We start from the raw sequence: 17324 nt of genomic DNA, 5'->3' as shown, positions 1-17324 counted from the left end.
GGTTGGAAACCCTGGGGGTGGGGGGCGCCCCACCTGACTTGGGGGGCAAGTCCCCCCTTGGCCGCCGCCCCCCCTTGAGATGGGATCTCCAGGGGCCGGCGCCCCCCAGGGCCCCTATATAAAGGGGGGAGGGAGGGCTGCGCACCCAAGCCCCTGGCGCCTCCCTCTCCCCCGTAACACCTCTCCCTCTCGCTGAGCTTGGCGAAGCCCTGCCGAGATCCCCGCTGCTTCCACCACCACGCCGTCGTGCTGCTGGATCTCCATCAACCTCTCCTTCCCCTTGCTGGATCAAGAAGGAGGAGACGTCTCTCCCAACCGTACGTGTGTTGAACGCGGAGGTGCCGTCCGTTCGGCGCTAGGATCATCGGTGATTTGGATCACGACGAGTACGACTCCATCAACCCCGTTCTCTTGAACGCTTCCGCTCGCGATCTACAAGGGTATGTAGATGCACTCCTCTCTCTCGTTGCTAGTAAACTCCATAGATTGATCTTGGTGATGCGTAGAAAATTTTAAATTTCTGCTACGATCCCCAACAGTGGCATCATGAGCTAGGTCTATGCGTAGTTTCTATGCACGAGTAGAACACAAGTTGTTGTGGGCGTTGATTTTGTCAATTTACTTGCCGTTACTAGTCTTATCTTGATTCGGCGGCATCGTGGGATGAAGCGGCCCGGACCGACCTTACACGTACGCTTACGTGAGACAGGTTCCACCGACTGACATGCACTAGTTGCATAAGGTGGCTAGCGGGTGTCTGTCTCTCCCACTTTAGTCGGATCGGATTCGATGAAAAGGGTCCTTATGAAGGGTAAATAGAAATTGGCATATCACGTTGTGGTTTTGGCGTAGGTAAGAATCGTTCTTGCTAGAAACCTATAGCAGCCACGTAAAAGTTTGCAACAACAATTAGAGGACGTCTAACTTGTTTTTGCAGCAAGTGTCATGTGATGTGATATGGCCAGAAGGATGTGATGAATGATATATGTGATGTATGAGATTGATCATGTTCTTGTAATAGGAATCACGACTTGCATGTCGATGAGTATGACAACCGGCAGGAGCCTAGGAGTTGTCTTAATTTATTTATGACCTGCGTGTCAACTGAAACGCCATGTAATTACTTTACTTTATTGCTAACCGTTAGCCATAGTAGTAGAAGTAATAATTGGCGAGACAACTTCATGAAGACACGATGATGGAGATCATGATGATGGAGATCATGGTGTCATGCCGGTGACGATGATGAACATGGCGCCCCGAAGATGGAGATCAAAAGGAGCAAAATGATATTGGCCATATCATGTCACTATTTGATTGCATGTGATGTTTATCATGTTTTACATCTTATTTGCTTAGAACGACGGTAGCATAAATAAGATGATCCCTCGCTAAAATTTCAAGAAAGTGTTCCCCCTAACTGTGCACCGTTGCGAAGGTTCGTTGTTCCGAAGCACCACGTGATGATCGGGTGTGATAGGTTCTAACGTTCGCATACAACGGGTGTAAGCCAGATTTACACACGCAATACACTTAGGTTGACTTGACGAGCCTAGCATGTACAGACATGGCCTCGGAACACAAGAGACCGAAAGGTCGAACATGAGTCGTATAGCAGATACGATCAACATGAAGATGTTCACCGATGATGACTAGTCCGTCTCACGTGATGATCGGACACGGCCTAGTTGACTCGGATCATGTAACACTTAGATGACTAGAGGGATGTCTGTCTGAGTGGGAGTTCGTTAATAATTTGATTAGATGAACTTTATTATCATGAACTTAGTCTAAAAATCTTTACAATATGTCTTGTAGATCAAATGGCCCACGCTAATGTTGCCCTCAACTTCAACGCGTTCCTAGAGAAAACCAAGCTGAAAGACGATGGTAGCAACTACACGGACTGGGTCCGTAACCTGAGGATTATCCTCATAGCTGCCAAGAAAGCATATGTCCTTGAAGCACCGCTAGGTGATGCACCTGTTTTCCCAGCAACTCAAGACGTTCTGAACGCCTGGCAGTCGCGTAGTGATGATTACTCCCTGGTTCAGTGCGGCATGCTTTACAGCTTAGAACCGGGGCTCCAAAAGCGTTTTGAGCAGCACGGAGCATATGAGATGTTCCAAGAGCTGAAAATGGTTTTCCAAGCTCATGCCCGGGTCGAGAGATATGAAGTCTCCGACAAGTTCTACAGTTGTAAGATGGAGGAGAATAGTTCCGTCAGCGAACACATACTCAAAATGTCTGGGTTGCACAACCGCTTGTCTCAGCTGGGAGTTAATCTCCCGGATGACGCGGTCGTTGACAGAATCCTTCAGTCGCTCCCACCTAGCTACAAGAGCTTTGTGATGAACTTCAATATGCAGGGGATGGAAAAGACCATTCCTGAGGTATATTCAATGCTGAAATCAGCGGAGGTGGAGATCAAAAAGGAACATCAAGTGTTGATGGTGAATAAAACCACTAAGTTCAAGAAAGGCAAGGGTAAGAAGAACTTCAAGAAAGACGGCAAGGGAGTTGCCGCGCCCGGTAAGCAAGCTGCCGGGAAGAAGACAAAGAATGGACCTAAGCCTGAGACTGAGTGCTTTTATTGCAAGGGAAACGGTCACTGGAAGCGGAACTGCCCCAAATACTTAGCGGATAAGAAGGCCGGCAATACCAAAGGTATATGTGATATACATGTTATTGATGTGTACCTAACCAGCGCTCGTAGTAGCTCCTGGGTATTTGATACCGGTGCGGTTGCTCATATTTGTAACTCAAAGCAGGAGCTGCGGAATAAGCGGAGACTGGCGAAGGACGAGGTGACGATGCGCGTCGGGAATGGTTCCAAGGTCGATGTGATCGCCGTCGGCACGCTACCTCTACATTTACCTACGGGATTAGTTTTAAACCTCAATAATTGTTATTTAGTGCCAGCTTTGAGCATGAACATTGTATCTGGATCTCGTTTAATGCGAGATGGCTACTCATTTAAATCCGAGAATAATGGTTGTTCTATTTATATGAGAGATATGTTTTATGGTCATGCCCCGCTGGTCAATGGTTTATTCTTAATGAATCTCGAACGTGATGTTACACATATTCATAGTGTGAATGCCAAGAAATGTAAGGTTGATAATGATAGTCCCACATACTTGTGGCACTGCCGCCTTGGTCACATTGGTGTCAAACGCATGAAGAAACTCCATGCAGATGGACTTTTGGAGTCTCTTGATTATGAATCATTTGACACGTGCGAACCATGCCTCATGGGCAAAATGACCAAGACTCCGTTCTCCGGAACAATGGAGCGAGCAACCAACTTATTGGAAATCATACATACTGATGTGTGCGGTCCAATGAGCGTTGAGGCTCGCGGTGGCTATCGTTATGTTCTCACCCTCACTGATGACTTGAGTAGATATGGGTATGTCTACTTAATGAAACACAAGTCTGAGACCTTTGAAAAGTTCAAGGAATTTCAGAGTGAGGTTGAGAATCAACGTGACAGGAAAATAAAGTTCTTACGATCAGATCGTGGAGGGGAATATTTGAGTCACGAATTTGGCACACACTTAAGGAAATGTGGAATTGTTTCACAACTCACGCCGCCTGGAACACCTCAGCGTAATGGTGTGTCCGAACGTCGTAATCGCACTCTATTGGATATGGTGCGATCTATGATGTCTCTTACCGATCTACCGCTATCATTCTGGGGTTATGCTTTAGAGACTGCCGCATTCACTTTAAATAGGGCTCCGTCGAAATCCGTTGAGACGACACCGTATGAATTATGGTTTGGAAAGAAACCTAAGCTGTCGTTTCTTAAAGTTTGGGGATGCGATGCTTATGTCAAGAAACTTCAACCTGAAAAGCTCGAACCCAAGTCGGAAAAATGCGTCTTCATAGGATACCCTAAGGAAACCATTGGGTATACCTTCTACCTCAGATCCGAAGGCAAGATCTTCGTTGCCAAGAACGGGTCCTTTCTGGAGAAAGAGTTTCTCTCGAAAGAAGTAAGTGGGAGGAAAGTGGAACTTGATGAGATGACCCCTCTCGAACCGGAAAGTAGCGCAGCACAAGAAAATGTTTCTGTGGTGCCTGCACCGACTAGAGAGGAAGTTAATGATGACGATCATGATCAAGTTACCACTGAACTTCGTAGGTCCACAAGGACACGTTCCGCACCAGAGTGGTACGGCAACCCTGTCTTGGAAATCATGTTGTTGGACAACGGTGAACCTTCGAACTATGAAGAAGCAATGGCGGGTCCAGATTCCAACAAATGGCTTGAAGCCATGCAATCCGAGATAGGATCCATGTATGAAAACAAAGTGTGGACTTTGACAGACTTGCCCGATGATCGGCGAGCGATAGAAAATAAATGGATCTTTAAGAAGAAGACGGACGCGGATGGAAATGTTACCATCTATAAAGCTCGACTTGTCGCTAAGGGTTATCGACAAGTTCAAGGAGTTGACTACGATGAGACCTTCTCACCCGTAGCGAAGCTGAAGTCCGTCCGAATCATGTTAGCAATTGCCGCATTCTACGATTATGAAATATGGCAAATGGACGTCAAAACGGCATTCCTTAACGGCTTCCTTAAGGAAGAATTGTATATGATGCAGCCGGAAGGTTTTGTCGATCCTAAGAATGCTGACAAAGTATGCAAGCTCCAGCGCTCAATCTATGGGCTGGTGCAGGCATCTCGGAGTTGGAACATTCGCTTTGATGAGATGATCAAAGCGTTTGGGTTTACACAGACTTATGGAGAAGCCTGTGTTTACAAGAAAGTGAGTGGGAGCTCTGTAGCATTTCTCATATTATATGTGGATGACATACTATTGATGGGAAATGATATAGAATTCTTGGAAAGTATAAAGGCCTACTTGAATAAGTGTTTTTCAATGAAGGACCTTGGAGAAGCTGCTTACATATTAGGCATCAAGATCTATAGAGATAGATCGAGACGCCTCATAGGTCTTTCACAAAGCACATACCTTGACAAGATATTGAAGAAGTTCAATATGGATCAGTCCAAGAAGGGGTTCTTGCCTGTATTGCAAGGTGTGAGATTGAGCACGGCTCAATGCCCGACCACGGCAGAAGATAGAGAAAAGATGAGTGTCGTCCCCTATGCCTCGGCCATAGGGTCTATTATGTATGCCATGCTGTGTACCAGACCTGATGTAAACCTTGCCGTGAGTTTGGTAGGAAGGTACCAAAGTAATCCCGGCATGGAACACTGGACAGCGGTCAAGAACATCCTGAAGTACCTGAAAAGGACTAAGGATATGTTTCTCGTTTATGGAGGTGACGAAGAGCTCGTCGTAAAGGGTTACGTCGATGCTAGCTTCGACACAGATCTGGATGACTCTAAGTCACAAACCGGATACGTGTATATTTTGAATGGTGGGGCAGTCAGCTGGTGCAGTTGCAAGCAAAGCGTCGTGGCGGGATCTACATGTGAAGCGGAGTACATGGCAGCCTCGGAGGCAGCACATGAAGCAATCTGGATGAAGGAGTTCATTGCCGACCTAGGAGTTATTCCCAATGCATCGGGGCCGATGACTCTCTTCTGTGACAACACTGGAGCTATTGCCCTTGCCAAGGAGCCCAGGTTTCACAAGAAGACCAGGCACATCAAGCGTCGCTTCAACTCCATTCGTGAAAATGTTCAAAATGGAGACATAGATATTTGTAAAGTACATACGGATTTGAATGTCGCAGATCCGTTGACTAAACCTCTTCCACGGGCAAAACATGATCAACACCAGAACTCTATGGGTGTACGATTCATCACAATGTAACTAGATTATTGACTCTAGTGCAAGTGGGAGACTGTTGGAAATATGCCCTAGAGGCAATAATAAAATGGTTATTATTATATTTCCTTGTTCATGATAATTGTCTATTGTTCATGCTATAATTGTGTTATCCGGAAATCGTAATACATGTGTGAACACATAGACCATAACATGTCCCTAGTGAGCCTCTAGTTGACTAGCTCGTTGATCAATAGATGGTTACGGTTTCCTGACCATGGACATTGGATGTCATTGATAACGGGATCACATCATTAGGAGAATGATGTGATGGACAAGACCCAATCCTAAGCATAGCACTAGATCGTGTAGTTCGTTTGCTAAAGCTTTTCTAATGTCAAGTATCATTTCCTTAGACCATGAGATCGTGCAACTCCCGGATACCGTAGGAATGCTTTGGGTGTACCAAACGTCACAACGTAACTGGGTGGCTATAAAGGTGCACTACAGGTATCTCCGAAAGTGTCTGTTGGGTTGGCACAGATCGAGACTGGGATTTGTCACTCCGTATGACGGAGAGGTATCTCTGGGCCCACTCGGTAATGCATCATCATAATGAGCTCAATGTGACCAAGTGATTGGTCACGGGATCATGCATTACGGTACGAGTAAAGTGACTTGTCGGTAACGAGATTGAACGAGGTATTGGGATACCGACGATCGAATCTCGGGCAAGTAACGTACCGATTGACAAAGGGAATTGTATACGGGATTACTTGAATCCTCGACATCGTGGTTCATCCGATGAGATCATCGAGGAGCATGTGGGAGCCAACATGGGTATCCAGATCCCGCTGTTGGTTATTGACCGGAGAGTCGTCTCGGTCATGTCTGCGTGTCTCCCGAACCCGTAGGGTCTACACACTTAAGGTTCGGTGACGCTAGGGTTGTAGAGATATTAGTATGCGGTAACCCGAAAGTTGTTCGGAGTCCCGGATGAGATCCCGGACATCACGAGGAGTTCCGGAATGGTCCGGAGGTAAAGATTTGTATATAGGAAGTCCAGTTTCGGCCACCGGGAATGTTTCGGGGGTCACCGGTATTGTACCGGGACCACCGGAAGGGTCCCGGGGGTCCACCGGGTGGGGCCACCTATCCTGGAGGGCCCCATGGGCTGAAGTGGGAAGGGAACCAGCCCCTTGTGGGCTGGTGCGCCCCCCATGGGCCTCCCCCTGCGCCTAGGGTTGGAAACCCTGGGGGTGGGGGGCGCCCCACCTGACTTGGGGGGCAAGTCCCCCCCTTGGCCGCCGCCCCCCTTGAGATGGGATCTCCTGGGGCCGGCGCCCCCCCAGGGCCCCTATATAAAGGGGGGGAGGGAGGTCTGCGCACCCAAGCCCCTGGCGCCTCCCTCTCCCCCCGTAACACCTCTCCCTCTCGCTGAGCTTGGCGAAGCCCTGCCGAGATCCCCGCTGCTTCCACCACCACGCCGTCGTGCTGCTGGATCTCCATCAACCTCTCCTTCCCCCTTGCTGGATCAAGAAGGAGGAGACGTCTCTCCCAACCGTACGTGTGTTGAACACGGAGGTGCCGTCCGTTCGGCGCTAGGATCATCGGTGATTTGGATCACGACGAGTACGACTCCATCAACCCCGTTCTCTTGAACGCTTCCGCTCGCGATCTACAAGGGTATGTAGATGCACTCCTTCTCTCTCGTTGCTAGTAAACTCCATAGATTGATCTTGGTGATGCGTAGAAAATTTTAAATTTCTGCTACGATCCCCAACACAATGACCAGTCAAGTTCCTGGTTATTAGCAGAGATCTCCGTAATGGCGATCTCAGGACTAGAGAAGTACGAGAAGATCACAAGAAAGTAAAATTTAAGAGGGCCATCTCCATGCCACTAGTCCGTCTAGAATCTAATTGTGGCTTCGTTGCCAACCACAAATTTGACATGCTCGCTAAATCTGTCCCTCACTTTGACAATGATCTACAAAATTGTGCCCCACCGCAAGGATTGGCGTTGATGATGGAAATATGCCCTAGAGGCAATAATAAAATGGTTATTAATATATTTCCTTAATCATGATAAAGGTTTATTATTCATGCTAGAATTGTATTGACCGAAAACTTAAATACATGTGTGGATACATAAACAAATACTGTGTCCCTAGTGAGCCTCTACTAGACTAGCTCGTTGATCAAAGATGGTTAAGGTTTCCTAACCATAGACATGAGTTGTCATTTGATAATGGGATCACATCATTAGGAGAATGATGTGATGGACAAGACCCATCCATTAGCTTAACATATGATCGTTCAGTTTATTGCTATTGCTTTCTTGATGTCAAATACATATTCCTTCGACTATGAGATCATGCAATACCTTGTGTGCTATCAAACGTCACAAAGTAACTGGGTGATCATAAAGATGCTATACAGGTATCTCCGAAGGTGTCTGTTGAGTTGGCATGGATCGAGATTAGGATTTGTCACTTCATGTATCGGAGAGGTATCTCTGGGCCCTCTCGGCAATACACATCACAAGAAGCTTGCAAGCAAAATGACTAAGGAGTTAGTTACGAGATGATGTATTATAGAACGAGTAAAGAGACTTCCCGGTAACGAGATTGAACTAGGTATGAAGATACCAATGATCGAATCTCAGGCAAGTAACATACCGACAAACAAAGGGAATTGCGTATGTTGTCATAACGGTTTGACCGATGAAGATCTTCGTAGAATATGTAGGAACCAATTTGGGCATCCAGGTTCCACTATTGGTTATTGATAAGAGAGGTGTCTCGGTCATGTCTACATAGTTCTCGAACCCGTAGGGTCCGCACGCTTAACGTTCATTGACGAGATAGTGTTATATGAGTTATGTGATTTGGTGACCGAATGTTGTTCGGAGTCCCGGATGAGATCGTGGACATGACGAGGAGCTCCGGAATGGTTCGGAGGTAAAGATTGATATATAGGACGATGATATTTGGACACTGGAAGAGTTTTGGTGGTACAGGGTAGTCATCGGATCACCGGAAGGGGTTCCGGGAAGCCCCGGGAGGTATATGGGCCAAGTAAGTGGAGCACACCAGCCCACAAGGGGCTGGCGCGCCCCTCCTATGGCCGCCGGCCAAGGGGAGAAAAGGAAGGAGCGGGATTCGGCCTCCCCCTGCCTTCCTCTCCTTCCCCTTCCTTTTCCCCTCCAGCAAATATGGTAAGGGGGCGACCAAGGGCAGGAGCCCAAGGGGGATTCGGCCACCCATGGGGCGTCTCCTGACTGCCTTCCCTCGCCCCCCCCCCCCCCCATATATATATATATATATGTGTGTGTGTGTGTGTGTGTGTGTGTGTGTGTGTGTGTGTGTGTGTGTGTGTGTGAGAGAGAGGAGGGGGCGCCACACAACCCACAACAATCTCTTAGCCGTGTGTGACGCCCCTCTCCACAGTTTCGTCCCTCGGTCATATTTTTGTAGTGCTTAGGCGAAGCCCTGCGGAAATAGCATCACCATTACCACGTCGTCGTGCTACCGGAACTCATCCACTACTTCGCCCGTCTTGCTGGATCAAGAAGGCGAGGACGTCACCGAGCTGAACGTCTGCTGAACGCGGAGGTGTCGTACGTTTAGTACTTGATCGGTTGGATCGCGAAGAAGTTCGACTACATCAACCGTGTTAATAAACGCTTCCACTTACGATCTATGGGGGTACGTAGACACACTCTCCCCTCTCTTTGCTATGCGTCTCCATGGATAGATCTTGCGTGTGCGTAGAATTTTTTTTGTTTTTCCATGCAACGTTCCCCAACAGTTGAGGGATCACAATGAGGGTAGAATTTGGCTTCTACCATTTCATAATAAGACATTTGTTCATAACAGTGGTATTGATCATTCCCAGCCCCCAAGGCTCTTGGGTTTGCACATGAGCGTCCACTTGACTAGCCTATATTTTTCTTCTTGTCGTCAGTGTTCCAATAGAAAGCACTACTATGCTTGTCAAAACCCAGTGGTTACTCTCGGAGAGATGTAAAACCCATAGTGTACATAGGAAGTCTTAAGAGGCACATATAGTAATCAAAAGAACTTTACCCCGGAGATATTATAGTTGCCCCACCAAGGGGCCTACCCGGAGGTATTATACTTGCCCCGCCAAGGCGTCACTGGCAATCTTTTGTTCGATAGGAATGAAGTTCAGCAATCTTTTGTTCGATAGGAATGAAGTTCATAACCTTAAGCTTGAGAGGCGATAGAGTACCAAGTATTGAATGTGAGAAGGAATTGCAATTGTAGTTTAACGAATTCGCACTGCGGTTATGCTCAGTGGGAGGGTAACCCATGACTAACACCTCACTTTCGCACATATTAATTTTAAGGCCGGACATGCCTTGAAGCAGAGAAGGAGACATTTTAAGTTAGCCAGTTGAAGACCATTCTTCTTAAAAAGATGATCGTATCGTCAACATACTGCAGATGGTTTCCTTCTCGGACAAGAAACCTTAGCAAATCATGGTCTCGCTACATACTTGGGAAGGAGAGACGATCATATGGGTTTACACATGAACACATATGTGAGGTATAGGAGCCAGCTTACTCTAATCTAAGTTAGCAGCTAGTAATCTATATCTATACCAATATAAAAAGAACCAAGGCATCAGATCCAACAAATCGATCTCATCCACCAAACATTGTCAATTTAGCATGCAATTAATAACATACCAAATATAGACCACCCATGCAATTAACACATTTCCCTCGGTTCCTAAATATAAGTCTTTTTAGAGATTTCAATGTGGACTACATACGGAGCAAAATGAGGGAATCTACACTCTAAACTATGCCCGACAAATTTTTGCCTGATATGAACGTGTAATTAATTTTCTGCCAGATAGGAACGTGCATTGCACTTATGCATTTACTAGTTAGTAGTAAAAGTCCGTAGTAAAAGACACTATTAACATTTTTTAACTTTTGGAAGGGGTGTGTACAACCCCTTACGTACAAACCATGTCCGTTAGAGTGCTGAACCCCCCCTCTCTCTATATATATATATCCACAACCGAGGGATGACATCCCTCTCGCCTCCTCTGTCATCATAGTAGCATAGCATTGATAGAAAATTCTCCATCTATATACCACAATATCTCTAGACCCTATAGCATCTTCCCTTTCCCCCATCTCTCTCTTTCTCTCAAACATGTACAAATCCCAACACGAAAATGATATGGCACTCATGACCTAATCACCCCATCCCGCCTCCTCTTCCTCCTTTCCCTTGAAACCGACACAACAAGATTCCATTGCTAGCTACAATGAGCACTCCTCCACCCCCTCTTCCCGAGGCTTGTTCTATTACTATGGCAGTTGCTCCTGATCTCTCCCTGCACATCAGCCCTCCGTCGCCGGACACGGCGGTGGGCCACAACGGCGAGGTGCGGCTGGGGCTCCATGAGTCCGCGGCAAAGAGGCACCGTGGCCTGGAGGAGATGCTGCACCAGCCGAACAAGGCCCATGGGTTCAAGAAGAGCTCATGTCCTGACGTTGGCGGCGGCGCTGTGGCAAGGCCAGCAGCTGGTGGCCGGAAGAGGAGCTCGAGGGCTCCTAGGATGCGGTGGACCACAGCGCTGCACGCACACTTTGTGCGTGCCGTGGAGCTCCTTGGTGGCCATGAGAGTATGTTCAAGATCGTTTAACTAACAAATAGGGTATTTAATTATACACCAGTAGATGTGAGTGCTTGATGTGATGGTTTTGTTTTCCTGTTGGTATTTGAGCAACGTGGGTTCTTCAACCTGAACGGGTAATTGAATAATTAGTAGCTGATATAATCAGATGATCTCTTGCCAATTGCCTTTGGGGACTCTGCATGGTGTTTTTCCTTTGATGCCCTTTTATTTGATCTTTAGTGTTTTCTGTATCTTAACTTTCCAAGAATAGAGTGCATACAAATTCATTCAAATTTCTGTGTTTGTGCTCAGTTTAATTTCCATCTATGCATGCTTAACCATTATTGGTCTCTAAAACCCACTTCATGTTTTATTTGATACAATAATCTTGTAGGAGCAACACCAAAAGAGTAGAGTGCCATAGAAATTCATTCAAACTTGTGTGTTTGTACTCAATTTAATTTCCATCTATGCAGATTAACCCTTATGGTCTCTTAAGACTCATTTCCTTTTCATTTGAAACATCTCTTGTAGGAGCAACACCAAAGTCAGTATTGGAACTGATGAACGTGAAGGATCTTACACTCGCTCATGTTAAGAGCCACCTGCAGGCAAGTAATAACTATTCCAAAGTCTTCTCTCCTACCATAAGTTTTCACCTACATGTATTAATTCATGTATTTGCTAGCTCAAACATCTTTTTCTCACCGTGCTAACTTCCGATCACTCAAAAACAAAAGGATGGAATGCATATAGTAGCTTCTTGTTGTTAGTTGATACCAAGTACCTGTTGTCCTTTTTTGTCTTTAGTCTTCTGCCCTAAATATATGCACACCCCATAACTAATTATTCTGGACTTATATGTCTTTAAAAAAACAAATAGCAGCATAATAGATTAAGCTAATTAATTTCCATCTTCATATTTTTCTACTTGATTTCTTGCATGCAGATGTATAGAACAGTGAAGGGCACAGACAGATCATGCGTTGCAGGTAAAACACATGGTGCCTAGATCTTTAACACCTTGTTGTCCTTGAAATTAATTTCATGGCTTGAGTTAATTTATCCAAGGTCATGTCACACAGAGTGATGAATTATTGGCATGGGATAAGTGTGTGTCATGTCTAGCTAGCTAGCTAGCACCTATAGCCTGTGTGCCCCATAAGGCACAACTGTACAGCTAGCTTGTACACAAATGCTTGTATTTTGTAGTGTGATAAGACACATGCACTAATTTAACTATATATCTGGTGTGGTTGCAGGCCATGGCCAGACCAGAGATATGGGCTTTCTGAGAAGGGTTGTCGCTGGTGATGAACTGATCAATGGCTTTGATGGGTTCAACAGCAACATGGTCAACACCACTTCCAATTATACAACTCCTAGGTTTGTACATTAATCTGGTATGATCTGACTGGGTTTACTGATTAAATATAACTGTTGTATTGATTAATAATGGTGTTTTGTTTCATATCTCTTGGTCTTTGTGTCACACCAAGTCTGCAACCTTGCTGCATTTGGAGCATGGATGCATGCGTTGTGCTTGCATTTACATCACCTGTGCCTCATTTTAATACTCTGTTGCCTTGTGTGACAGACAAATATGTGTAGAGATTAAATTGGGATGTCAACATCTAGAGGAATTTGAATGCACTATTTTAGTCGATGTGGTCAGCTTGGAGTATATATCTATCACATGCTGCAGAATCCAGCTAGTCCTTAAATAGAGTAGCAATTGGTGTGCTTTTGCCACATTTCATAATTGAGTAGTTAATTAAATGCTGGACAAAGGGCTGGTATGCCCAATTGGTGTGCTTTCGCCACATTTCATATTCATAAGTAGTGGAAACACACATGCATGTATTTTTTTTCTTCGAAAGGAGGCTAATACTCCCGGCCTCTGCATGAATAGATGCGCACATCCATATATTATCTGATTATTTCAGAATGTCAATGCAAATACATGCATGTATATTTGCTACTTGGTTGAATTTAACAGCAAATGCTCTTTAACTTCACATCGCTTGGTTTGATCGATATGAATTAATGTTTTTTGCTTAAAAATATGAGCACTGTAAATTTAGTTATGTGCGTGTAGTTCATCTTATTGGCCTGTGGCGTATAATGCCATCATTAGAAACAACACGAGTATATCTTGACATAAATTAAAACTAGAGCATTTATAATTTGATTACTATCTTGAACACATCAGTGCCCTTTGAGTCTCTAGCCAAGTTACTTAACCATGCATGCATTATGAGTTTTTTTGTTTTGTTTGAGAACCATGCATTATGAGCTAGTACATTGCGACGCGCAGCCTTTCCAGCCTCTCTATCATATCAGTTCCTTTTGTCAGCTGAAATGATGAAAATCTCCATCATCTACACTTTACCGGGTCACCCCTCAGTCCATGCCCCATCGATCAGCATCTTTCTTTCTCTAACCTCTATCATGACCAGCTCTCGCCTTCCTTACGGAGAGCAAGCAAAGCATGCATGCATGCATGCCTCTAGCTTGCTAGCTGTAGGAGGCAGTTGCGCTTGTCTCCTGCACTGCCACTGTACCGTGTGCTCCTGATTTCACACTCCCAAGCATGCACGCATGCATGCATGCAGCACACTTCCAACCTTCTCCGTCCTCTCTCTCCCCTTTTGAGTTGCATGCTCCTTGTGAGTCATGATGCACGGGGAGACATTTTCCCTCCTCCCCTAATAATTCGCACGGAAATAAATGTTCTGCGTGGTTTTTTCTGCGAGAGTGATCAGAGCATGCAGCTGCGTTTGCGTTTGTGGTTGATCAGATCAGATGATTCAGATCCATATCAATTGTCCCTCTGCCTCTGGTGGCCGGCCCTATCAGGGGTTGCGCCAATGTCTGTTGGAATCTCGCAAACAACAGGTAGAAGAAGACAAGGGCAACTCCATTGGCCTTGACCAGGGGCAAAGCCTGCCCTGCCATTTGCTGAAATAGTGGCGAGCATGGACAAGCCACTTGGCAGCGCGTACACTAGCGGAGCTAGCCAGACTGATCGATGCGTGGTGTGGTGGCCATTTTGTTAGGAAACCTCCATGCATGTCTCTCCAACTCTCCTCTCCTTGTTACATGGTCATATCTCATGCATAACTACCTAGATCCTCCAGCTTCAGGACTTGGATTTTATTTTTTCTCCATAACAGCTGTGGCGAAATAATCCCCCTCCGCCCAAGAGTTCTGCTGATGTAGTCAGAGCATCTTCAAATTTGACCCTTATTAATTGTCCGCGGACATGTATGAACTCCGAACCATCATTTGTCCGTGCATGGAGCTTTGTCTCCCCAAATTATTTGGACACGTGTTATATGATTGATGCGGATGAAGAGAGAGAAAAGAAGAAAAAAAATGATCCGGGGTGGGCCAGGTCCCACGTGGCGTGCATTCACACGTCCCAATTCCCCATTTTGCCCCCAAATATGAGCTGAACTTGGGTGTTTGCAGACAGCTCGGACACATGGAACGATTTGGAGGTCCGGCTATGTGTTGTTTTTTTTCTCTCTCCTCTTCGGACAATATCTAGGCTGTCTAACCATACATATAAGGACAGTTTGAGAGCCCAGTTGGAGATGCTTAATATGTAGGAAAAATAAAATAGGTAAAATAAAGACTTGAATCCGGCCAGATGGTACCTTTGAACGTGCGGTTACTAGCTGTGGTCTAGGGTCACTTTCCAGAGGGCACCATATGGTGATGTTTCTGGTGTTAACCTGACCCTGACGCCAGGCCCCTCGACATGAAGCTCCGACTCATATATGTGTGCATTAACTGATTGATTCGTACTGCATGCAGGAGGTCAGAGTCACCAGCTGGAGAGCAGGGCCATCACGATGCTTGGAGGACACAAGCGGCGGCAGCAGCAGCAACAACAACAATAATGGTGCCACCTTACCTGACGACCTCCGAACCTCATGATAATGAACACATCATGCCGGAGAACGGAATGGCACGGCCAGCAGCCCCACGCCGTGGAAGGCCGTCACCGAACAACACCAGCAGCAGCGGCAGCGACGACGTCGACGAGACCGAGAGCTTCGGATGGTTGGCGTTGACGCGGCGGCGCTACGATGAGGACTGTGCAGGCGACCGTGTGCTGCAAGACACGGCCATGGTTATGGCTCCGAGCCTGGAGATGAGGCTGGGGAGGCAGGGGTGGGAGCAGATGGAACCCTCGGCGTCGGCCTCCAAAGAGCTAACCCCGATAGTCAGGTGCTTGTGAAATGATTATAATAAGTACTGGTGGGATTAATATGTTGTTGATTAACTATTACGCAGTACTCAACAAAAGCAAGAGCAACCATGTGAACTCAAAAGCTAGCTAGCGAGCTAGTCCTCTGATCTGTTTTCACTGAGTTTTAGTTATGGTCTCGTTCACCTGGACAGCCGTTGGATGAAAAGCATGCTGAGATTCTTGCTGTTGTGTAGTTGTCCAGTCGCGTGTAGTATTTTTTTGTCCGATGGTTGACGGTGCAGCCCGCTGGTTTATGGGCCTTTTTACTTTTCTTTCTATTGCCAGGCTGAGCTTTTGCCTGTTGCGAACAGTGCCACCAGCCACTGTTTTCTATTATTTCTTCTATGGAATGTTACTTCACGTTGTTTGAGGTGATACCTTTTGTATTGTTTGAACATTCGTACACACTTCTTTACGGGAGCTTCACACTTTAAAAGGGCACATACAATTGGTTTTATTATTTTATATTTTTTTTGTTCTTCATTCTTGATTTTGCTTTTTTTTCATGTTTTTGCTATATTTTTCAGAGGAGTTTCAACTATGCTTTGTTCACGCCATTAGTTGTCAGATCAAATTGCTGTCATTCGCATAGGTTGTCCAATGAGTGTTGTGTGCGGCTACTTGCCCTACGGGTTTTTTTTTCCTTTTTTCTGATTCCACGTTAACATTGCTCCCGGCCCGTCGCTGCGTTTTCTAATTTCGGCGTTATTTTGTTTTGTCAGTGTCCTTTTTTGATACGCAGGTTCAAAATTGGATGAGGGTTGTTGCTAGTTTGTGTGTGTGATAATATACAAATCTGAATTTTTGATATTTTTTATGTATGTGTAATTCATTTTAATTTGTTTTGAAAATTTTGATGCATGTGCCACTTCAAAATTTTCTCCCCTTAAATAAAAGTTTTTCTACGATCCTAGTTAGGTTCCTTTTTTTCTTTAGTTTTAGTAAAATTGCTCAATCTACTTTTTTTTGCCTTTTGTTTTTTATTCATTTTGGAGTATTTTTGCTATTTTTCAGGTATACGCTAATGCATATGTAATTCAGGTTTTTAAAGTAGTAGTTGCAATTACATATTAGCAAAAGTAGTCACAACTCCAAGTTTTAGAAGGGTAGTCGCAACTACAAGTTCTTTAAACTCAGTGGGGGAGGGGGTGGTGGTCCGCAACCGCGCGTGTCTCTAGGGGAGGGGGAGCGGGTTGTAGTCGCAACTGCACATTTTTCGATGGTGAATCGCGATTGCAAGTTTTCCATGGCTAGTCGCAACTACAAGTTCCTCTATGGTAGTTGTAACTATAGGTTTTCCAGGAGGAGGAAGGGGGCCGGGGGTTGCAACTACACATTTTCTAAGGCCGGTCGTGACTGCAAGTTTTTCTATGATACTCGCAACTATAAGTTTTCAAGGGGGTTGCAACTGCATATTTTTCTATGGTACTCGCAACTGCAAATTTTCTAGGTTAGTCGCAACTACACGCTTTTTCAAACGTTGATCGCAACTGCGAGTTTTAATGGGGGCTCGCAACTACATGTTTTCTCGAGGGTAGTTGCCAATGCAAGTTTTCAAGGAGGGGGGGGTCAAAATTGCAAGTTTTTAGGGAGGCGCAAAACTGCAAGTTTCTGTAGGGTACTCGCAATTGCAAGTTCTCAATGGG

General features: G+C 45.6%; 1 protein-coding gene across 1 annotated transcript; it reads left to right on the top strand.

Annotated features, from left to right (window-relative positions):
• The first annotated feature begins 10836 nt into the window (after positions 1 to 10836).
• LOC123119546 (probable transcription factor KAN4) lies at positions 10837 to 16098 on the top strand. The gene is made up of 5 exons (XM_044539386.1): positions 10837 to 11424; positions 11952 to 12028; positions 12367 to 12409; positions 12680 to 12803; positions 15240 to 16098. Exons 1-5 carry the CDS (start codon positions 11064 to 11066, stop codon positions 15664 to 15666), a joined length of 1032 nt encoding a protein of 343 aa, XP_044395321.1. The 5' UTR covers positions 10837 to 11063; the 3' UTR covers positions 15667 to 16098.
• Positions 16099 to 17324: the final 1226 nt, after the last annotated feature.

The sequence above is a fragment of the Triticum aestivum genome, chromosome 5D (assembly GCF_018294505.1).
Source record: "Triticum aestivum cultivar Chinese Spring chromosome 5D, IWGSC CS RefSeq v2.1, whole genome shotgun sequence".
NCBI classification, from domain to species: domain Eukaryota; kingdom Viridiplantae; phylum Streptophyta; class Magnoliopsida; order Poales; family Poaceae; genus Triticum; species Triticum aestivum.
This window is presented reverse-complemented; position numbering and strand designations above follow the sequence as displayed.